This window comes from Megalobrama amblycephala, linkage group LG9 (genome assembly GCF_018812025.1).
Source record: "Megalobrama amblycephala isolate DHTTF-2021 linkage group LG9, ASM1881202v1, whole genome shotgun sequence".
Lineage (NCBI taxonomy): Eukaryota > Metazoa > Chordata > Actinopteri > Cypriniformes > Xenocyprididae > Megalobrama > Megalobrama amblycephala.
Genome location: NC_063052.1, coordinates 29851216 through 29875159, shown reverse-complemented (window position 1 = coordinate 29875159; position 23944 = coordinate 29851216). Strand labels below are relative to the sequence as shown.

Genomic DNA, 23944 nt, shown 5'->3' with positions numbered 1-23944 from the left:
TGTCTTGTACAAGTATATTCTTTATAGACTGGCCAAATTTGTTTTCTTGTGATCTGAAAGGACATAATGCGCACACGAGAATACTTTCTTTAGAAAAAATGCTTATTCACTGGGTTTACAGATTAGATGTGTATGTGTAACTGACTGCTTTAATCGATAACAGGCTCTTTAAAATAACACGACCACGTAACTTATTCAAGTGCTTTTAAAAACATGAACATTTGTGAGGGTCAGTTTGAAGTCTGAAATATAGATCGATAAATTAGTATAATTTATTTTTAGATTTTTCTCATATATGATCAATTGTAAGTCATGTATCATGTTTCACGAGTCGTGTTACTATTGAGTTTTTCATTATTTTTAGTCGTTATTCTTTCATTTAAAGCGTTTACAGTTAGCTTATAGTGACATTTAAAGAAATAAATCAGAAACTGACTTGTTCTTTTGACTACTCGTTTTGTCAAACGCATTTTTATCTCTTTTTTTTCTCTCTCTCTAACGTCACTTTGTGTGCCATTCGGATGTTTGTAATAGTCTCTGTCAAAATGTTACTGTTTTAGAAATGGAATTTGCATTGAGCAGGTTTTATTTTTGCTGTCCATGGTGCTGCATCAGCATTATTCTTGGTATTTGGATTTTTTGCTCCTAAATAATGTAGCCCTCTATACCGCTGTTTTCTTTCTTTCTTTCTTGTATTAGTACCTTAAATGTTGTGGGATTTTTTAATCTCCCAATCTTCAGTGAATGTCGTTGCTTGTTCTTAATTCTCAAAATACTTAAGTATATGCCAAGTTCGGTGTATATTCCAGCACTTAATCCTGTCAGAGATATGAATGTCGTGCAGTTTCTTATTTTAACTCACAGTGTCGCTGTTCACCTGCAAAACCATGTGTGTGTTCAGTACACATCTCTCCACCCTGATTCTGATGTCATACACAGGGCTTTGAGCTCGCCTCATTATAGAAAATCGTCGACGGAGACTGCCTCATATACTGTACTTCTGTCTACATTTCTAAATTCAGATCTGTATTTATGTTCTCCTTTTACATGTACATTGTTGTGTTCCTGGATTTAATTTCTTAGGCATTTCAAACGTTCTGCTCTGCTGTTGAGATGTTTGGTCTTTTGTTCTTCGGGCTGATGGCGCACACCGCTTATGGAGACGTGAGCTATTCTTTCCCGGAGGAGATGAAACGCGGATCTGTGATTGGAAATATAGCAAAGGATCTCGGGCTCGATGTGAACAGACTGTCATCTCGTAAGGCTCGCATTGATACTGAAGGTAACAGAAAACGATACTGTGACATTAATCTGAATACTGGAGAACTGACCGTAGCGGAGAGAATCGACAGAGAGGAGATCTGTGGCGACAGGGTTTCATGTGTTTTAAAATTTGAGTTCATGCTAGAGGATCCATTAGAGCTGCACCGCGTTTCAGTTCAAATTCAGGATATTAACGACAATTCGCCTGTTTTCTCAAAGGATTTGATCACATTTGAAATTAGGGAATCTGCTCTCCGAGGTACTCGCTATCGCTTGAATTCGGCTCATGATGCAGATGTAGGACAGAATGCAGTTCAAAAATACAATCTACAAAGAAATGATAACTTTCAACTGGCTGTTAATTCAAATGTAGACGGAGAAAAGAATTTGGAATTACTGCTAGAGAAAGAGTTGGATCGTGAGCAGCAGAAAGAGGTGACATTAATTCTCACTGCGGTAGACGGCGGGACTCCACCGAGATCAGGTACTGTAGCCATACACGTCACTGTGCTGGATGCTAATGATAATGCTCCAGTCTTTAGTCAGGCCGTTTATAAAGTCAGTCTGCCTGAAAATTCTCCTGTAGATACTGTAGTGGTGACAGTGAGCGCTACTGATGCTGACGAGGGACAAAATGGAGAAGTGACATATGAATTTGGTCGTATCTCTGACAGAGCTAGAAAGCTGTTCTCGTTAGATCCACGTACAGGTGATATTCGAGTTACAGGTGCACTTGATTTCGAAGACGAAGCGGTTTATGAATTACGCGTTGAAGGGAAAGATGGATTTGGTTTATCCAGTGACGCTAAAGTTGTAATTCAACTTACAGATGTTAATGACAATGCTCCTGAGATACGTTTGAAATCTTTACGTAGTCCCGTTCCCGAGAATGCGTTACCCGGTACAGAGGTTGGCATCATTAATGTTCAGGACAGAGACTCTGAGAATAACGGACAGGTGCGCTGCTCCATTCAGCAGAACGTCCCATTTAAACTCGTTCCTTCAATCAAAAATTACTATTCTCTGGTGACCACAGGTGAATTAGACCGCGAGCTGCTCTCTGATTATAATCTTACAATCACTGCTACTGATGAGGGCTCTCCGCCTTTATCTTCCACTAAGAATCTTCACTTGACTGTAGCTGACGTGAATGATAATCCACCTGTCTTTCAGGAGCACAATTACAGAGCTCATGTGCAAGAAAATAACAAACCGGGCTCCTCTATTTGTTCAGTATCAGCTACAGACCCGGACTGGAGACAGAATGGCACTGTAGTTTATTCTCTGTTGTCCTCTGATGTCAATGGCGCACCGGTGTCCTCCTTTCTCTCCATTAACGGAGACACCGGGGTCATTCATGCCGTGAGATCGTTTGATTACGAACAGCTGAAGAGTTTCAAAGTGCTCGTGTTAGCCAGAGACAACGGTTCTCCTCCTCTGAGCAGTAATGTGAGCATGAGTGTCTTCATATCGGATGAGAATGACAACTCCCCTCAGATATTATACCCCTCTCCGGAGGGAAACTCCTTCATGACCGAGATGGTGCCCAAAGCTGCGCAGGCGGGCTCCCTGGTCTCCAAGGTGATCGCCGTGGACTCGGATTCTGGCCAGAACGCGTGGCTCTCGTATCACTTTATTAAAGCGACTGATCCGGGACTTTTCACTATCGGTGTCCACAGCGGGGAGATCAGGACGCAGCGGGACATTTCTGAATCTGACAGCATGAAACAGAACCTTATTGTGTCCGTGAGAGATAACGGACAGCCCTCTCTCTCAGCCACGTGCGCGTTGTATTTACTCATATCAGATAACTTGGCTGAAGTTCCAGAACTGAAAGACATGTCTCATGACGAGAGCAGCTCCAAACTGACGTTTTATCTGATCATTGCGCTGGTGTCCGTTTCCACTTTCTTCCTGACCTTCATCATCATCATCCTGGCCGTGAGGTTTTGTCGCAGGAGAAAGCCCAGACTGTTGTTTGATGGAGCTGTAGCCATTCCCAGCGCGTATCTCCCTCCAAATTACGCAGAGGTGGAGGGCGCGGGAACTCTCCGCAGCACTTACAATTATGACGCGTACCTGACCACGGGCTCGCGCACTAGTGACTTCAAGTTCGTCAGATCTTATAATGAGGGCACACTGACTGCTGACCTGACTCTGAAAAAGACTCAGTCTGCTGTGGATGATCTTGAAGGACTTGATGCAGAAATGAGCGACTCGTTTCAGGTAGGACCAACAAAGAATTTATTTTGTGTTTAATGGTCTGGGCTTCCATATTAATGTGCATTTTTTTTTTCAAAATTGACCCCTTTGATTGGCAACAGGCTCTTAAAAAGAAGTCAAGACTCTTTGAGGGACAAGTTGAAGAAGTTGAAGTTGATAAATATATATATTTTTAGATTATTCTGGTCACGAGTTATCAATTGTAAGTCATGATGCATGATTCACAAAGTTATGTTTTACGTATTAGCGTTTTTATCTATTTTTTTTTTTTTTTTTTTTACGTTTTATTTTTTTTCTTGTCTTTCTCCTTTCTCTTTTCCTGTCTCTAAACTTTCTAAAGTCAAAGAACATGCTTCGACCTTTTAGAATCCGTTTTCTGTTATCTGAGTCAGCGTGCTGTCTGATCTCTTGTTAACTGTGTAGCCAAGTTTGTGATTATTGATTTTTTTTATTTTTATTTTATTCAACTTATCGATGAGCCCTTTATGCGAAATGTATTTTTTAATAAATAGTTGTATTAGGAATGGTTTGATTTACAGATTTATCATATATTTATGTTTTAAACTGAGTGCTTTCTTTAGCAGCAGACTCTATTCTTGACAGATGTTTTGGCTCTTTCATCTACTTTCATTGTAGACGCATGCATGACATTTTGACATCATAGAAGTACCACGCGTTAAGTTGTTTTCAACTTTATATTTTTTGTTCAGGTGGGTAGTTGTAAGTCATGAGGCATGATTCACAAATCGACATGTTTTTACTTATTTAAAATACTTGTTTGTTTGTTTTTTCACTAGCTACTATTTTGGATTTAAATAGGTTAAAAGTTGTTTGTTGGTGATCTTTAGAGGTAAGAAATCTAGTTTCTGTCTCACACTGTTAAATAATCCTGTCTATTTTCTTCTTTTTTTTTTTTTTTTTTGAGATCATTAGTAGGCTACGTGTCTGTGGATTCTGCTATTTGTAATCGAATCTATAAATGTGGATATTTGTAAGTAGTTTTACGTTTTCTCTCATCCATGTCTCTTTTATATATTGATGGTTTATAGATGAAATTAAATTCGGATGACATAAATATGCCACTGAGTGTAATTCTGTAAATGTCTTTAGTCTGATTGGAAATGGCATATGGCAGGGTTTCCCTGTCGCTGTCCGTGGTGCTGCACTGTCATTTACTCTTGGTGTTTGGGTGTGTTGCTTTTTCCCCTCCTTATTGCTTACACCACTCCATCCTGCTATAGCTTTTGTTTTTTGTATACTACACATACTGTGGTCGTGATTCCCTCTCACTCTTCAGAAAATGTTGCTGCTGGCTCTTGTTTTGCTAAACAATTTTAAGTATATAACAAGAGTTCTTTGTATTATCCGACACTTAATCCTGTCAAAAATATATCTTTTTTTTTTTTTTTTTTTTTTTTTTTTTTTTTTTGTAGTTTCTTCTTTTAACTCACAGTGTCGCTGTTTACCTGCAAAACCATGTGTGTGTTCAGTACACATCTCTCCACCCTGCTTCTGATGTCATACACAGGGCTTCAAGCTCGTCTCGTTATAGAAAATCGTCGACGGAGATCAAAGGACTGTATTTCGGAAACTGGTTATAGACTTATGTTTCTTTTTACATGTTAGGGCTACTTGTATTTCTGGATTTCATTTCTGATCAATTTCTGAAACATTTCAAACGTTCTGCTCTGCTGTTGAGATGTTTGGTCTTTTGTTCTTCGTGCTGATGGCGCACACCGCTTATGGAGACGTGAGCTATTCTTTCCCGGAGGAGATGAAACGCGGATCTGTGATTGGAAATATAGCAAAGGATCTCGGGCTCGATGTGAACAGACTGTCATCTCGTAAGGCTCGCATTGATACTGAAGGTAACAGAAAACGATACTGTGACATTAATCTGAATACTGGAGAACTGACCGTAGCGGAGAGAATCGACAGAGAGAGTCTTTGTGGAAAGAAAGCTTCATGTGTTATTAAACAGGAGCTCGTGCTGGAAAATCCTTTAGAGCTTCATCGCTTCATTCTCAATATTGAGGACATAAATGATAATTCACCCCAGTTCAAACAAAGCGTAATAAAATTCGAAATTCGGGAATCAGCGTTAAAAGGATCTCGTTATTTATTGGATGAGGCCCACGATGCGGATATTGGCATGAATTCAGTGCAGTCATATACACTTCAAAACAATGACCATTTTATTCTGAGTGTGCTTACGGGGGCAAATGGAGGGAAATATGGTGAGCTAGTGCTGAATAAAGAGTTGGATCGTGAGCAGCAGAAAGAGGTGACATTAATTCTCACTGCGGCAGACGGCGGGACTCCACCGAGATCAGGTACTGTAGCCATACACGTCACTGTGCTGGATGCTAATGATAATGCTCCAGTCTTTAGTCAGGCCGTCTATAAAGTCAGTCTGCCTGAAAATTCTCCTCTAGATACTGTAGTGGTGACAGTGAGCGCTACTGATGCTGACGAGGGACAAAATGGAGAAGTGACTTATGAATTTGGTCATTTACCAGAAAGCCATCTGGAAATGTTTTTCCTTGATGCAGTGTCTGGTGAAATTAAATTAAGACGGTTCTTTGATTATGAGGAGGAGAGTTCAATTGAACTGCCCATTCAAGCTAAAGATGGTCAAGGATTAGCAAGTAGATGCACTGTAGTAATAGATGTTACTGATGTCAATGATAACTCTCCTGTAATCGCACTAAATTCTCTAAATAGTCCAGTTCCTGAGAACGCGTTACCCGGTACAGAGGTCGGCATCATTAATGTTCAGGACAGAGACTCTGAGAATAACGGACAGGTGCGCTGCTCCATTCAGCAGAACGTCCCATTTAAACTCGTTCCTTCGATCAAAAATTACTATTCTCTGGTGACCACAGGTGAATTAGACCGCGAGCTGCTCTCTGATTATAATCTTACAATCACTGCTACTGATGAGGGCTCTCCGCCTTTATCTTCCACTAAGAATCTTCACTTGACTGTAGCTGACGTGAATGATAATCCACCTGTATTTCAGGAGCACAATTACAGAGCTCATGTGCAAGAAAATAACAAACCGGGCTCCTCTATTTGTTCAGTATCAGCTACAGACCCGGACTGGAGACAGAATGGCACTGTAGTTTATTCTCTGTTGTCCTCTGATGTCAATGGCGCACCGGTGTCCTCCTTTCTATCCATTAACGGAGACACCGGGGTCATTCATGCCGTGAGGTCGTTTGATTACGAACAGCTGAAGAGTTTCAAAGTGCTCGTGTTAGCCAGAGACAACGGTTCTCCTCCTCTGAGCAGTAACGTGAGCGTGAGTGTCTTCATATCGGATGAGAATGACAACTCCCCTCAGATATTATACCCCTCTCCGGAGGGAAACTCCTTCATGACCGAGATGGTGCCCAAAGCTGCGCAGGCGGGCTCCCTGGTCTCCAAGGTGATCGCCGTGGACGCGGATTCTGGCCAGAACGCGTGGCTCTCGTATCACATTATTAAAGCCACTGATCCGGGACTTTTCACTATCGGTGTCCACAGCGGGGAGATCAGGACGCAGCGGGACATTTCTGAATCTGACAGCATGAAACAGAACCTTATTGCGTCCGTGAGAGATAACGGACAGCCCTCTCTCTCAGCCACGTGCGCGTTGTATTTACTCATATCAGATAACTTGGCTGAAGTTCCAGAACTGAAAGACATGTCTCATGACGAGAGCAGCTCCAAACTGACCTTTTATTTGATCATCGCGCTGGTGTCCGTTTCCACTTTCTTCCTGACCTTCATCATCATCATCCTGGCCGTGAGGTTTTGTCGCAGGAGAAAGCCCAGACTGTTGTTTGATGGAGCTGTAGCCATTCCCAGCGCGTATCTCCCTCCAAATTACGCAGAGGTGGAGGGCGCGGGAACTCTCCGCAGCACTTACAATTATGACGCGTACCTGACCACGGGCTCGCGCACTAGTGACTTCAAATTCGTCAGATCTTATAATGAGGGCACACTGACTGCTGACCTGACTCTGAAAAAGACTCAGTCTGCTGTGGATGATCTGGAAGGGCTTGATGGAGACATGATTCCTTTTTCAGAGGTAGGTGTTTTTATGGTCCTATATGGTACCTGAGCATGCTTCATTCTCCTTCTTTTTAGACTCCTGCTCACTGTGTGAATAGACTGAATAATCACAGCTTTTCCCATAGTGGAACGACCATATTTTTTAAGTATTTTGAATTTTACATTACTTATTTTTTAAGTATTTTTGTCTTAGCTGTTTAAAATATGTATGGGTTATTCTTTTGAGATTGACTGAACTTGGTAATGAAACACTGGAATGTATCATTGAACACATTGAAGGTCTTACCCGTTACAATTAACCCCAAAGGATGTTCAATAGCAGTTCAGGTCTTTCTGTGGTTCAGATGGTTCAAGTCTTTTAGGTCTTTCAGTGGTTCAGGCCTTCACAAAACCCAGACCTGAACCACTATTGAACACCTTTGGGATGAATTGTAATGGGTAGTACCTTCCATTAGATGTCAAGTTCCACTTAAGTCAAGTTCTTCCACATTAGACACATTTGTTGCAACAAAGTTGAAATCACACAATTCTCTAGAATATCATTCTATGTTGTAGCATTAAGATGCTTGTCTTTGCAGAAATCACTGTAATAATAATAATAATAATAATAAAAAGATAACAGAAAGAGGTTGTCCACATACTTCTGGCCAAATTGTCTGTCTAGCATTTTTCTAACAGTGTTTCTAGATGGTGATTTTCTTTGATCCATGGTGGCCAGTAAATGTTTACTGTATACTTTATTATCTTAATACTCAAAAAAATCAATTATACATTCCATTGTTTGATTATAAAATTCATTATCTCCATGGACAGTAAAGATTATGTGTAAATATTATATCACCATTTGTTCTAAGTTTAAGGTGTCTTACATTAAAAACTGCATAAGAATATTGACCTTTATTTAATATGATTTGTTTGCTGTTACGGTAACACTTTACAATAAGGCTCATTAGTTAACATTAGTTAACTACATTAGTTAACATGAACTAATAATGAACTGCACTTATACAGCATTTATTCATCTTTTTTAACTTCAACATTTACTAATACATTATTAAAATCTTGTTAACATTAGTTAATGCACTGAACTAACATGAACAATGAACTCTATTTTCATTAACTAACAATAACGAAGATTAGTAAATACAATAACAAATGTATTGCTCATAGTTAGTTCCTGTTAGTTAATACATTAACTAATGTTTAACTAATGAACCTTATTGTAAGTGTTACCGCTATTACTTTTAATATAATATTGTTTTTGGGTGAGGAAATCAAGCATTAAGACCAGGTGTTATTCAGTCATCTACTCAAATGTAATGAAATTTAATCAAAATATGATACTTTTTACTCAGTTATTTACTTCCTGTTGTTTTCAATAAAACGTGCTTGCATCTCAGTTTTTTTTTTATTATAAGAACAGTTTTATTTAGACATTGAAATCATTGGATCCAAATGTTGCTTTTAACTGTTGTTGTTGTTGTTGTTGTTGATGATGACACGAGTTCTTCGGTTGTTTATTTTGATATTGTGAAAGATACTCTTTTAACCAATTTCAGGTGCTTGTTGGTCTGATGTTTGGATGCATGCATCTTTCCAAGGTCCCGAGATTATTTGTTTGTTAAATAGATTTGTTATTGTTTTGTTTTTATGTACAGAAATGCAGCATTGGTACAGCATTAGTTGTGTTTTGCACTCCAGTATCATGTAGCCTTTTCCTTTCCTTCTTGACACATTTTTATTTGCAGACGGATTTGCTGTTATTTCATTAGAACTTTAAGTTAGTGTCCTTACAATTCACTGTAATAGAATTTCAAACCATGCTTAAATGTATTTGTTTTGCATTTTTGAATGTCTCTCTGTAGTAACTGATTTCAACACATTAGTATTACTGTCCGTGGTGCTGAACGAAAGTACTGCACTTGCTGACCGCCTTACTGCATACAGTATCTCCTAATAAATACGATTAATATTACTTCTTCCTGTATCCTCCATAAACAACAGAGCATGTATTTATAAAGTATGTGATTTAATGGTATGTCATGCAACCATTCTTCCCTACAACCTCATGGCGTCGCTGTATACCTTTGTAGAACAGACAAATAATATCACCCCACCCACTTTTTCGATTATAAGAGGCTGTTTGCTGCAGAGAGGAGAGGAATAATCGACTTTGTATATTTGACTCGTTTATTAATTGCATAGAGGTTTCCTCTATCGTTTTGGCACATTTTTGGTCTTCACTATTTCACTTTTTCCACGTAGAAGATATTTTGTGTTTGTGTTACAATGAATGGAAACGCAGGATTTGTTTTACTGCTTTCGCTCTGCTTTTGTGTCATGATGGCGCACACCGCTTATGGAGACGTGAGCTATTCTTTCCCGGAGGAGATGAAACGCGGATCTGTGATTGGAAATATAGCAAAGGATCTCGGGCTCGATGTGAACAGACTGTCATCTCGTAAGGGTCGTATTGATACTGAAGGTAACAGAAAACGATACTGTGACATTAATCTGAATACTGGAGAACTGACCGTAGCGGAGAGAATCGACAGAGAGAGTATTTGTGGAAAGAAAGCTTCATGCGTTCTGAAACAAGAACTTATGCTTGAGAATCCCTTGGAATTGCATCGAATTAGTTTACACGTTGAAGATATAAATGATAACGCTCCGCATTTTGATGAGGATGTCATTAGAATGGAAATCAGGGAATCGGCGAACAAAGGGGAAAGGTTTTTACTGGAGGAAGCGCACGACCCGGATATAGGAAAGAATTCTGTTCAGTCTTACACTTTGGAAAGCAATGAGAATTTCGTTTTAAATGTTAAATCAAACGATTTAGCAGGGAAATACTGTGAATTGGTATTAAACAAAGAGCTGGATCGTGAGCAGGAGAAGGAGGTGACATTAATTCTTACTGCGGTAGACGGCGGGACTCCACCGAGATCAGGTACTGTAGCCATACACGTCACTGTGCTGGATGCTAATGATAATGCTCCAGTCTTTAGTCAGGCCGTCTATAAAGTCAGTCTGCCTGAAAATTCTCCTATAGATACTGTAGTGCTGACAGTGAGCGCTACTGATGCTGACGAGGGACAAAATGGAAAGGTCACGTATGCATTTGGTCATGTTTCTGAGGAAGATAAGAGACTATTCTTGCTAAATCGCAACACTGGAGAAATAACTGTTATCGGAGAATTAGATTATGAAGAGAAATCAGCGTATGAGTTGCGTGTTTTAGCAAAAGATGCTGCAGGTTTAACATCGTATTCAATGGTAATGATAGAAATTACAGATGTTAATGACAATGCCCCCATTATAGTGATTAAGTCATTGAACAGTCCCGTTCCAGAGAACGCGTTCCCCGGTACAGAGGTTGGCATCATTAATGTTCAGGACAGAGACTCTGAGAATAACGGACAGGTGCGCTGCTCCATTCAGCAGAACGTCCCATTTAAACTCGTTCCTTCAATCAAAAATTACTATTCTCTGGTGACCACAGGTGAATTAGACCGCGAGCTGCTCTCTGATTATAATCTTACAATCACTGCTACTGATGAGGGCTCTCCGCCTTTATCTTCCACTAAGAATCTTCACTTGACTGTAGCTGACGTGAATGATAATCCCCCTGTATTTCAGGAGCACAGTTACAGAGCTCATGTGCAAGAAAATAACAAACCGGGCTCCTCTATTTGTTCAGTATCAGCTACAGACCCGGACTGGAGACAGAATGGCACTGTAGTTTATTCTCTGTTGTCCTCTGATGTCAATGGCGCACCGGTGTCCTCCTTTCTATCCATTAACGGAGACACCGGGGTCATTCATGCCGTGAGGTCGTTTGATTACGAACAGCTGAAGAGTTTCAAAGTGCTCGTGTTAGCCAGAGACAACGGTTCTCCTCCTCTGAGCAGTAACGTGAGCGTGAGTGTCTTCATATCGGATGAGAATGACAACTCCCCTCAGATATTATACCCCTCTCCGGAGGGAAACTCCTTCATGACCGAGATGGTGCCCAAAGCTGCGCAGGCGGGTTCCCTGGTCTCCAAGGTGATCTTCGTGGACGCGGATTCTGGCCAGAACGCGTGGCTCTCGTATCACATTATTAAAGCGACTGATCCGGGACTTTTCACTATCGGTGTCCACAGCGGGGAGATCAGGACGCAGCGGGACATTTCTGAATCTGACAGCATGAAACAGAACCTTATTGCGTCCGTGAGAGATAACGGACAGCCCTCTCTCTCAGCCACGTGCGCGTTGTATTTACTCATATCAGATAACTTGGCTGAAGTTCCAGAACTGAAAGACATGTCTCATGACGAGAGCAGCTCCAAACTGACGTTTTATTTGATCATCGCGCTGGTGTCCGTTTCCACTTTCTTCCTGACCTTCATCATCATCATCCTGGCCGTGAGGTTTTGTCGCAGGAGAAAGCCCAGACTGTTGTTTGATGGAGCTGTAGCCATTCCCAGCGCGTATCTCCCTCCAAATTACGCAGAGGTGGAGGGCGCGGGAACTCTCCGCAGCACTTACAATTATGACGCGTACCTGACCACGGGCTCGCGCACTAGTGACTTCAAGTTCGTCAGATCTTATAATGAGGGCACACTGACTGCTGACCTGACTCTGAAAAAGACTCAATCTGCTGTGGATGATCTTGAAGGGCTTAATGCAGAAATGAGCGACTCGTTTCAGGTAGGACTAATTGCTTTAAGTATTTGTTTATTTCAAATATAGGTTTATATGGACCTCCATTTTAAATGTATATTTGTTTTCAAAACTGACCGCTTTCACTGCCAACAGTCGCTTAAAAGACCAAAACCTGACTCATTAAAATACTTTATTTTATTTTATGTTATTTTATTTTACTTATTTATGTATTAAATATGTTCTGGGCTTCCATATTCAGTGTGCATTTTTGTTGAAAGTTAAATGCTTTGGCAAAAGGCACTTAAAAATATCACGTGACTCAAGAGCATTATTTTAGCCACAGAAACATTTTGAGTGTCAATTTCATATCGGAGATTGTTAATTTGTGTATAAATTATTATTATTATTATTATTTTTCATTCGTTTGGCATGTGTAACAGTTGTAAGTGGCAATGCATGATTCACGAATTGATGCGTTTTACGTGTTTGAGTTTTTATTTTTTCTTGACTAGCTAATTAATTTCTGATTAAAAGTTTAAAGTTGTTTTGTTGATGTAGACAAGCTTTTTCTGGGTGAATTATGTAGATTGTAGAGTAGTTCATAACTTGTAGTTTTGTAAACGACGTAAAGTCTTTTTTTTTTCTCCCCTTGATTCACGATTTTAAGTCATGTATGGCTTAGCTCTGTGTATTCAGATTTGTACCACCATGCTTCATTAACGTTATTCATTGATGACTAAAGCCTTGTTTTCAAAAGAAGTGTTAGCCAGAAAGTTTACAAAACCTATAAATCAACTTATTTAAACTCTTCATGTTAATTTGAGTGTGCATATAAATTATGTGGTTCTTTCTATTTTCACAGTAACTATTGTACAATCTGTAAATATTAATATTTATGATAAATTATTATTTTTGAATTTCTTTCATCATTGTGTCCATAATAAGCAATTATTTTTAGCTGCTTCATTTACGTAGACTTTATTGCACAAACGTTTAAAACACCTGTTGTTAATTGCCTAAGAAATTGAGTTATTTTTCATGTTGCTGTCCATGGTGCTGCTCAAGTAGCGTGTGTATCGCGTTTTTTAGTTGTTTTTCTCTTATATCGTATAACTGTGTATGAAGTGGATTTTATAGGAATGCCGTAAAATGATTTTCTTAGTTACATATAAAATGGCCCTTAATATTGGGAGGTAGTTTGTTGTGTTTAGCTGCTTTTCAGTCATGCAGTACTGTAATTATTCTGACCCTAGAGCACCACATGTTATGCACTTTGTCGTTTGAACACTTAGAGTCGCTGTTCACCTGTAATATCATTGACTAAAACGTTTCTTGTCTCCACCCTGTTGGTGATGTCATTAGCAGTGCTTCTAGCTCGTTTTTATGGAAAATCATCGACGCATACGGCTCCTCGAGTATTCTGTGTATTGCTGTGGATTTAATCTTCAGATTTAAGCTTTCTATTGCATCTTGTGGCTAACGCATATTTCCAAATGGATTTACAAAGCTTCTGGGTTAATTATCAGATGTTTGGTCTTTTGTTCTTCGTGCTGATGGCGCACACCGCTTATGGAGACGTGAGCTATTCTTTCCCGGAGGAGATGAAACGCGGATCTGTGATTGGAAATATAGCAAAGGATCTCGGGCTCGATGTGAACAGACTGTCATCTCGTAAGGCTCGCATTGATACTGAAGGTAACAGAAAACGATACTGTGACATTAATCTGAATACTGGAGAACTGACCGTAGCGGAGAGAATCGACAGAGAGGAGATTTGTAATGAGGGGCTTTCATGTGCTCTCAATTTCGAATTAGTTCTAGAACACCCGCTGGAGATACATCGTGTCACTGTGCAAATACAAGATATTAATGACAACACGCCAACATTTCCTAAAGATACGATAAAGCTTGAGATAAGTGAGATATCTGGTAAAGGCGCTCGGTTCCGCGTGAATGAGGCTCATGATGCTGACATAGGAAAGAACGCAGTACAAAGCTATTCGATTGAAAAGAATAACCATTTTCTTGTATCTGTTAATACAAAGGCGGATGGTGGCAAAAATATTGAGTTAGTTTTAGACAAAGAGTTAGATCGTGAGCAGCAGAAAGAGGTGACATTAATTCTTACTGCGGTAGACGGCGGGACTCCACCGAGATCAGGTACTGTAGCCATACACGTCACTGTGCTGGATGCTAATGATAATGCTCCAGTCTTTAGTCAGGCCGTCTATAAAGTCAGTCTGCCTGAAAATTCTCCTGTAGATACTGTAGTGGTGACAGTGAGCGCTACTGATGCTGACGAGGGACAAAATGGAGAAGTGATGTACGAGTTCAGTCGTATTTCGAGAACTGCAAACGCACTATTTGCTCTAGATCAAAAGAATGGGGAGATTAAAGTTAAAGGCCCCATTGATTTTGAGGTGGCATTAAGATATGAAATGCTTATTGAAGGAAAGGATGGCTCTGGTCTTTCTTCTGACACTAAAGTAATCATAGAAATTACAGATGTTAACGACAATTCTCCCATTATAGTGATTAAATCTCTGAACAGTCCCGTTCCTGAGAACGCGTTCCCCGGTACAGAGGTTGGCATCATTAATGTTCAGGACAGAGACTCTGAGAATAACGGACAGGTGCGCTGCTCCATTCAGCAGAACGTCCCATTTAAACTCGTTCCTTCGATCAAAAATTACTATTCTCTGGTGACCACAGGTGAATTAGACCGCGAGCTGCTCTCTGATTATAATCTTACAATCACTGCTACTGATGAGGGCTCTCCGCCTTTATCTTCCACTAAGAATCTTCACTTGACTGTAGCTGACGTGAATGATAATCCACCTGTATTTCAGGAGCACAATTACAGAGCTCATGTGCAAGAAAATAACAAACCGGGCTCCTCTATTTGTTCAGTATCAGCTACAGACCCGGACTGGAGACAGAATGGCACTGTAGTTTATTCTCTGTTGTCCTCTGATGTCAATGGCGCACCGGTGTCCTCCTTTCTATCCATTAACGGAGACACCGGGGTCATTCATGCCGTGAGGTCGTTTGATTACGAACAGCTGAAGAGTTTCAAAGTGCTCGTGTTAGCCAGAGACAACGGTTCTCCTCCTCTGAGCAGTAACGTGAGCGTGAGTGTCTTCATATCGGATGAGAATGACAACTCCCCTCAGATATTATACCCCTCTCCGGAGGGAAACTCCTTCATGACCGAGATGGTGCCCAAAGCTGCGCAGGCGGGCTCCCTGGTCTCCAAGGTGATCGCCGTGGACGCGGATTCTGGCCAGAACGCGTGGCTCTCGTATCACATTATTAAAGCGACTGATCCGGGACTTTTCACTATCGGTGTCCACAGCGGGGAGATCAGGACGCAGCGGGACATTTCTGAATCTGACAGCATGAAGCAGAACCTTATTGTGTCCGTGAGAGATAACGGACAGCCCTCTCTCTCAGCCACGTGCGCGTTGTATTTACTCATATCAGATAACTTGGCTGAAGTTCCAGAACTGAAAGACATGTCTCATGACGAGAGCAGCTCCAAACTGACGTTTTATTTGATCATCGCGCTGGTTTCCGTTTCCACTTTCTTCCTGACCTTCATCATCATCATCCTGGCCGTGAGGTTTTGTCGCAGGAGAAAGCCCAGACTGTTGTTTGATGGAGCTGTAGCCATTCCCAGCGCGTATCTCCCTCCAAATTACGCAGAGGTTGAGGGCGCGGGAACTCTCCGCAGCACTTACAATTATGACGCGTACCTGACCACGGGCTCGCGCACTAGTGACTTCAAGTTCGTCAGATCTTATAATGAGGGCACACTGACTGCTGACCTGACTCTGAAAAAGACTCAGTCTGCTGTGGATGATCTTGAAGGACTTGATGCGGAAATGAACGACTCGTTTCAGGTAGGACTTGCAAAGTCTTTCTTTAAAAAAATAAAATAATAATAATTATAAAAATTATTTATTATTTTGGGTTTACAGAGTGCTTTCATGGGCAAAAAGGTCTCTCGTTGAAAAGATTATGTGACTCATTCAAGTTCTTTTTGTAGATATGAACATTTTTGAAGGTTATTTTTGAAAACTTATTTTTACGTTTTTCCCCACGTTGTTCTCTTTATGCAACTATTCTATGATAGATCACCTACAAGAGACCCACAACGTGCACGCGCAATTTTGATAGACTGGTTCTTTTTATGGATCTTTGTAGATAATGGCCCAAATTGCTGCTGAATCTAATCGTTGCTTGTGATCTTGTTGAGGCACAATTTCCTTAAATACAATCATTTATTTACTGTGGTTTTTATTAAACATGGTTTTCAGAAATGGTAATGATCAATCACATGGTAATTATTATGTTGCTCTTGATAAACGCATGTAATGTGATCCCACGCACTCCCAACATGGAGCATTGGTAATGGTTTTTTTTTTTTTTTTTTTTCATTTTTTTAAATTAAGTTTTGAGTTCCTAACCTTGTCTGTAATGTGAAATAATTTTACAAAGATCTTTAAATTATTATTTCATGATTTTTAAGCGCCAGTTCAATGGGATAGAAAGTTTAGTAGGAATGGCCTATTTTTGTTTACTGTCCATGGTGCTGTACAGGCAGTGTCTGATGCTGTTGAGTTTTGATCTTATACTGTGAAGGTCTGTATACAGTGTTTTTACGAGTAGATGTTATAGAAATTGAGGTGTTTTTTTCACATTCTCAGGGAATGTTTGGATGTGTCAGGCCCTTTGATATTGTGAAATAATTAATTGGCAACAAAAGTGTTTTATTCATGTTTTGACATTGTCAGCCCTATGACAGTTTGTGCATGAACCATGTTCAGAAATTCAGAGTTGTCTTTTACACATGGATTCTTTATGACCTGGTTAAATGTGTTCTTGAGATTTCGAGGGACTTGATTCGAACATGAGTGATTCTTTTCAAGTAGGACGCACGATGAGAATCCATCATGCTACTGTTTTATTTATGATTTACCTTTAGATTTCTGCTAATGACTGAGCAAGTTTGTGCTATATTTTTGGTAATAGGTGAGGGTATCGTGATTAGTTTTAAAAGGAGTGTAATGAACGTACCACCTCCCATGCGGACAGGCCCGTGTTCGCGTCCCGCTTGGAGTGGGTGGTGCGAACTGCAGGGGCTACAGGAGCATCCACCAAAAACTCAGTCTTTGCAAGCAAAAATGGGTCATGGCTCACCACTTTGTGCCAAATTTAATGAGAGAATTGTCAAACAATTCAAAAATCACATTTCTCAATGCAAGATTTCAAAGTATTTAGGTCTTTCACCATCTACCATACACACTATTATGAAAAGATTCAGGGAATTCAGAGAAATCTCAGTCTGTGTAGGGCAAGGAAGGAAACCTCTGTTGAATGTGCATGAGCCTTCAGATGGCATTACATGAGAAACCTTCATGCTACTGTGTTAAATATAGTCACATGGGCTCAAGAGTACTTTGGGAAACCATTGTAACTCAACACAATCTGCCGCTGCATCAAGAAATGCAACTCGAATCTCTGTTACACAAGGAGAAAGCTATACATCGATTCTATACAGACATGCTGCTGAGTTATCTTGGCCCGAGCTCATCTCAGATGATCCTAAAGACAGTGAAAATGTGTGCTGTGGTCAGGTGAGTCCACGTTTCAGCTTGTTTTTGGGAAAAACGGACAATGAATCCTCAGTGCTAAAGACTTGCATTAGCGACAGGTGCAAAAGCAAACAATTGTCATGATATGGAGTTACATCAGTGCAAACGGCATGGGTGACTTGCATATGTGTGAAGGAATCATTGATGTGAAGGCATATACTGGGATTGTACAAAGACATATACTGCCATCAAGATGACATCCTTCCTGGTAAGCAAGACAATTCTAATTCTGCACGTGCTACAACAGAGTGGTTTAGTAGAAACTCTACACCATAGAGTAGATACTTGACTGGCCTGCCTGCAATCCAGATCTGTCTCCTATTGAAAATGTATGGCCTATCATGAAAAGGAGAATCAGATAGCGATGACCACAAACTGTTGAGCAGCTGTCTTGTATCAGGCGAAATTGGGCAAAAATTCCACTTGCAAAACTGCAACAACTTATATCCTCAATTCCCAAACATTTAAAAGGTGTAATTAAAAGGGAAGGTGATGTGACACAGTAGTAAACATGCCTCTGTCCCAACTTTTTTTGCAGTGTGTTGCAGCCTTCAAAATCAAACTATGTTTATATTTACAAAATGCAATTAATTTGGCCAGTGAAAATATTGAAAATATTTCCTTTGTACTTTTGTCAGTTAAATAAAGGTTAAAGAGAATCAACAAATCACAGATTTTTAATTTTATTGCATTTTACAAAATGTCCCAACTTTTCTGGAATTGGGATTGTACCTCTGTCTGTCATAGCATAGCCTCTGAAGCCTTTGTAGCAATAAATTTAACTACAATATGCCATCTTTAGCTAATAGTTTATATTCAGAGAACTTAAAGTTGTCAGATATTTTTAAAGAAAGTAACCTGATATGTCTTGCTCGGTTGGCTACTTGTTCTTTTAAGCTCATTCTAACTTTTTTTCTGTGACAACAGCATATCTGTACATGGATTCTGCATTTTGCAATGTGACAAAATCCTATTATTTTTTAAGTAGTTTTGCATTTTTCTCATTAATGTCTTTGTTATGTGAAATTTACTTATAAAAGCAATTCCGTATGTCAGCAACTTTTTAAACACTCTTTTAGTTTGGTTAGAATTGGCATAGGGCAGGTTTACCTGTTGCTGTCCATGGTGCTGCAATGTCAATTACTCTTGGTGTTTTGCTCTTTGCCCTTAGCTCAAAACTCCCTAACTCACCAGGTTTTTTTGTTTTTTCTCTTGGGTGGGGGTATAGCCTACTAAAACACTGTAGTCGTGTTTATCTTCCACTCGTCAGGGAATGATTCTTGCCGGCTCTTGTTTTGCTAAAAAAAAAAAAAAAAAAAAGAAATGTAACTATGTAACCTACACTTTATACTGTCATAATAATTAATGTTATGCAGTAACTTCTTTTAACTCATAGGGTCGCTGTTCACCTGCAAAACAATATGTGTCTTCAGTACACATCTCTCCACCCTGTTTCTGATGTCATACACGGTTTCAGTCTCGTCTAGTTACAGAAAATCATCGACGGAAACTGCTTACTGCTAATACTGTCCTTCTGGCTAGTATTCTACATTATTCTACATTTGTGTTATCGTTTGAATGTTAATAGTTGTATTGCTGGATTTAATTTCTGCTTAATAACTGAAGCATTTTAATGGTTCTGCTCTGCTGTCGAGATGTTTGGTCTTTTGTTCTTCGTGCTGATGGCGCACACCGCTTATGGAGACGTGAGCTATTCTTTCCCGGAGGAGATGAAACGCGGATCTGTGATTGGAAATATAGCAAAGGATCTCGGGCTCGATGTGAACAGACTGTCATCTCGTAAGGCTCGTATTGATACTGAAGGTAACAGAAAACGATACTGTGACATTAATCTGAATACTGGAGAACTGACCGTAGCGGAGAGAATCGACAGAGAGGAGATTTGTAATGAGGGGCTTTCATGTGATCTTAATTTCGAATTAGTTCTAGAATACCCGCTGGAAATACATCGTGTCACTGTGCAAATACAAGATATTAATGATAACACGCCAACATTTGCTAAAGATACGATAAAGCTTGAGATAAGCGAGAGTGCTGATAAAGGCGCTCGGTTCCGCGTGAATGAGGCTCATGATGCTGACATAGGAAAGAACGCAGTACAAAGCTATTCGATTGAAAAGAATAACCATTTTCTTTTATCTGTTAATACAAAGGCGGATGGTGGAAAAAATATTGAGTTAGTTTTAGACAAAGAGTTGGATCGTGAGCAGCAGAAAGAGGTGACATTAATTCTCACTGCGGTAGACGGCGGGACTCCACCGAGATCAGGTACTGTAGCCATACACGTCACTGTGCTGGATGCTAATGATAATGCTCCAGTCTTTAGTCAGGCCGTCTATAAAGTCAGTCTGCCTGAAAATTCTCCTCTAGATACTGTAGTGGTGACAGTGAGCGCTACTGATGCTGACGAGGGACAAAATGGAGAAGTGATGTACGAGTTCAGTCGTATTTCGAGAACTGCAAACGCACTATTTGCTCTAGATCAAAAGAATGGGGAGATTAAAGTTAAAGGCCCCATTGATTTTGAGGTGGCATTAAGATATGAAATGCTTATTGAGGGAAAGGATGGATCTGGTCTTTCTTCTGACACTAAAGTAATCATAGAAATTACAGATGTTAATGACAATGCCCCCATTATAGTGATTAAGTCATTGAACAGTCCCGTTCCTGAGAACGCGTTACCCGGTACAGAGGTTGGCATCATTAATGTTCAGGACAGAGACTCTGAGAATAACGGACAGGTGCGCTGCTCCATTCAGCAGAACGTCCCATTTAAACTCGTTCCTTCAATCAAAAATTACTATTCTCTGGTGACCACAGGTGAATTAGACCGCGAGCTGCTCTCTGATTATAATCTTACAATCACTGCTACTGATGAGGGCTCTCCGCCTTTATCTTCCACTAAGAATCTTCACTTGACTGTAGCTGACGTGAATGATAATCCACCTGTATTTCAGGAGCACAATTACAGAGCTCATGTGCAAGAAAATAACAAACCGGGCTCCTCTATTTGTTCAGTATCAGCTACAGACCCGGACTGGAGACAGAATGGCACTGTAGTTTATTCTCTGTTGTCCTCTGATGTCAATGGCGCACCGGTGTCCTCCTTTCTATCCATTAACGGAGACACCGGGGTCATCCATGCCGTGAGATCGTTTGATTACGAACAGCTGAAGAGTTTCAAGGTGCTCGTGTTAGCCAGAGACAACGGTTCTCCTCCTCTGAGCAGTAACGTGAGCGTGAGTGTCTTCATATCGGATGAGAATGACAACTTCCCTCAGATATTATACCCCTCTCCGGAGGGAAACTCCTTCATGACCGAGATGGTGCCCAAAGCTGCGCAGGCGGGCTCCCTGGTCTCCAAGGTGATCTCCGTGGACGCGGATTCTGGCCAGAACGCGTGGCTCTCGTATCACATTATTAAAGCGACTGATCCGGGACTTTTCACTATCGGTGTCCACAGCGGGGAGATCAGGACGCAGCGGGACATTTCTGAATCTGACAGCATGAAACAGAACCTTATTGTGTCCGTGAGAGATAACGGACAGCCCTCTCTCTCAGCCACGTGCGCGTTGTATTTACTCATATCAGATAACTTGGCTGAAGTTCCAGAACTGAAAGACATGTCTCATGACGAGAGCAGCTCCAAACTGACGTTTTATTTGATCATCGCGCTGGTGTCCGTTTCCACTTTCTTCCTGACCTTCATCATCATCATCCTGGCCGTGAGGTTTTGTCGCAGGAGAAAGCCCAGACTGTTGTTTGATGGAGCTGTAGCCATTCCCAGCGCGTATCTCCCTCCAAATTACGCAGAGGTGGAGGGCGCGGGAACTCTCCGCAGCACTTACAATTATGACGCGTACCTGACCACGGGCTCGCGCACTAGTGACTTCAAGTTCGTCAGATCTTATAATGAGGGCACACTGACTGCTGACCTGACTCTGAAAAAGACCCAATCTGCTGTGGATGATCTTGAAGGACTTGATGCAGAAATGAGCGACTCGTTTCAGGTAGGACTAGCGAAGTCTTTCTTTAAAAAATAAAATAATAATAATTATAAAAAAATATTTATTATTTTGGGTTTACAGAGTGCTTTCATGGGCAAAAAGCTCTCTCGTCGAAAAGATTATGTGACTCATTCAAGTCCTTTTTGTAGATATGAACATTTTTGAAGGTCAGTATTAGTTATGAAAAGTAGCTATATTAAAACTTATTTTTACGTTTTTCCCCACGTTGTTCTCTTTATGCAACTATTCTATGATAGATCACCTACAAGAGACCCACAACGTGCACGCGCAATTTTGATAGATTGGTTCTTTTTATGGATCTTTGTAGATAATGGCCCAAATTGCTGCTGAATCTAATCGTTGCTTGTTATCTTGTTGAGGCACAATTTCCTTAAATATAATCAGTTATTTACTGTGTTTTTTATTAAACATGGTTTTCAGAAATGGTAATGATCAATCACATGGTAATTATTATGTTGTCCTCGATAAACGCATGTAATGTGATCCCACGCACTCCCAACATGGAGCATTGGTAATGGGTTTTTTTTTTTTTTTTTTTTTCATTTTTTTAAATTAAGTTTTGAGTTCCTAACGTTGTCTGTAATGTGAAATAATTTTACAAAGGTCTTTAAATTAATATTTCATGATTTTTAAGCGTCAGTTCAATGGGATAGAAAGTTTAGTAGGAATGGCCCATTTTTGTTTACTGTCCATGGTGCTGTACAGGCAGTGTCTGATGCTGTTGAGTTTTGATCTTATACTATGAAGGTCTGTTTACAGTGTTTTTACGAGTAGATGTTATAGAAATTGAGGTGGGGTTTTTTTCACATTCTCAGGGAATGTTTGAATCATTCTTTTCAAGTAGGACGCACGATGAGAATCCATCATGCTACTGTTTTATTTATGATTTACCTTTAGATTTCTGCTAATGACTGAGCAAGTTTGTGCTATATTTTTGGTAATAGGTGAGGGTATCGTGATTAGTTTTAAAAGGAGTGTAATGAACGTACCACCTCCCATGCGGACATGCCCGGGTTCGCGTCCCGCTTGGAGTGGGTGGTGCGAACTGGAGGAGCTACAGGAGCTTCCACCAACAGCTCAGTCTCTGCAAGCAAAAATGGGTCATGGCTCACCACTTTGTGCCAAATTTAATGAGAGAATTGTCAAACAATTCAAAAATCACATTTCTCAATGCAAGATTGCAAAGTATTTAGGTCTTTCACCATCTACCATACACACTATTATGAAAAGATTCAGGGAATTCAGAGAAATCTCAGTCTGTGTAGGGAAAGGAAGGAAACCTCTGTTGAATGTGCATGAGCCTTCAGATGGCATTACATGAGAAACCATCATGCTACTGTGTTAAATATAGTCACATGGGCTCAAGAGTACTTTGGAAAACCATTGTAACTCAACACAATCTGCCGCTGCATCAAGAAATGCAACTCGAATCTCTGTTACACAAGGAGAAAGCTATACATCAATTCTATACAGACATGCTGCTGAGTTATCTTGGCCCGAGCTCATCTCAGATGATCCAAAAGACAGTGAAAATGTGTGCTGTGGTCAGGTGAGTTCACGTTTCAGCTTGTTTTTGGGAAAAACGGACAATGAATCCTCAGTGCTAAAGACTTTCATTAGCGACAGGTGCAAAAGCAAACAATTGTCATGATATGGAGTTACATCAGTGCAAACGGCATGGGTGACTTGCATATGTGTGAAGGAATCATTGATGTGAAGGCATATACTGGGATTGTACAAAGACATATACTGCCATCAAGATGACATCCTTCCTGGTAAGCAAGACAATTCTAATTCTGCACGTGCTACAACAGAGTGGTTTAGTAGAAACTCTACACCATAGAGTAGATACTTGACTGGCCTGCCTGCAATCCAGATCTGTCTCCTATTGAAAATGTATGGCCTATCATGAAAAGGAGAATCAGATAGCGATGACCACAAACTGTTGAGCAGCTGTCTTGTATCAGGCGAAATTGGGCAAAAATTCCACTTGCAAAACTGCAACAACTTATATCCTCAATTCCCAAACATTTAAAAGGTGTAATT

At 40.3% G+C, this 23944-nt stretch overlaps 1 protein-coding gene across 13 annotated transcripts in view; it reads left to right on the top strand.

Moving 5' to 3' along the window:
- Nucleotides 1-23944, top strand: part of LOC125275563 (protocadherin gamma-A11-like) — a 205955-nt gene that overhangs the window by 42904 nt on the left and 139107 nt on the right. The window contains exons 1-2 of one of the 13 annotated variants that reach the window (XM_048202669.1): nt 961-2172; nt 10921-12237. The exons of 6 other annotated variants lie outside the window; for them this stretch is intronic. In XM_048202669.1, the coding sequence (XP_048058626.1) occupies nt 1114-2172; nt 10921-12237 (2376 nt within the window). In that variant the 5' untranslated portion in view covers nt 961-1113. Of the gene's footprint in view, nt 1-960; nt 3490-5017; nt 7562-8756; nt 12238-13569; nt 16095-19230; nt 21881-23944 lie in introns of those variants that run through there. 6 more of the 13 variants (XM_048202662.1, XM_048202664.1, XM_048202656.1 and 3 more) reach the window with 6 other exon arrangements.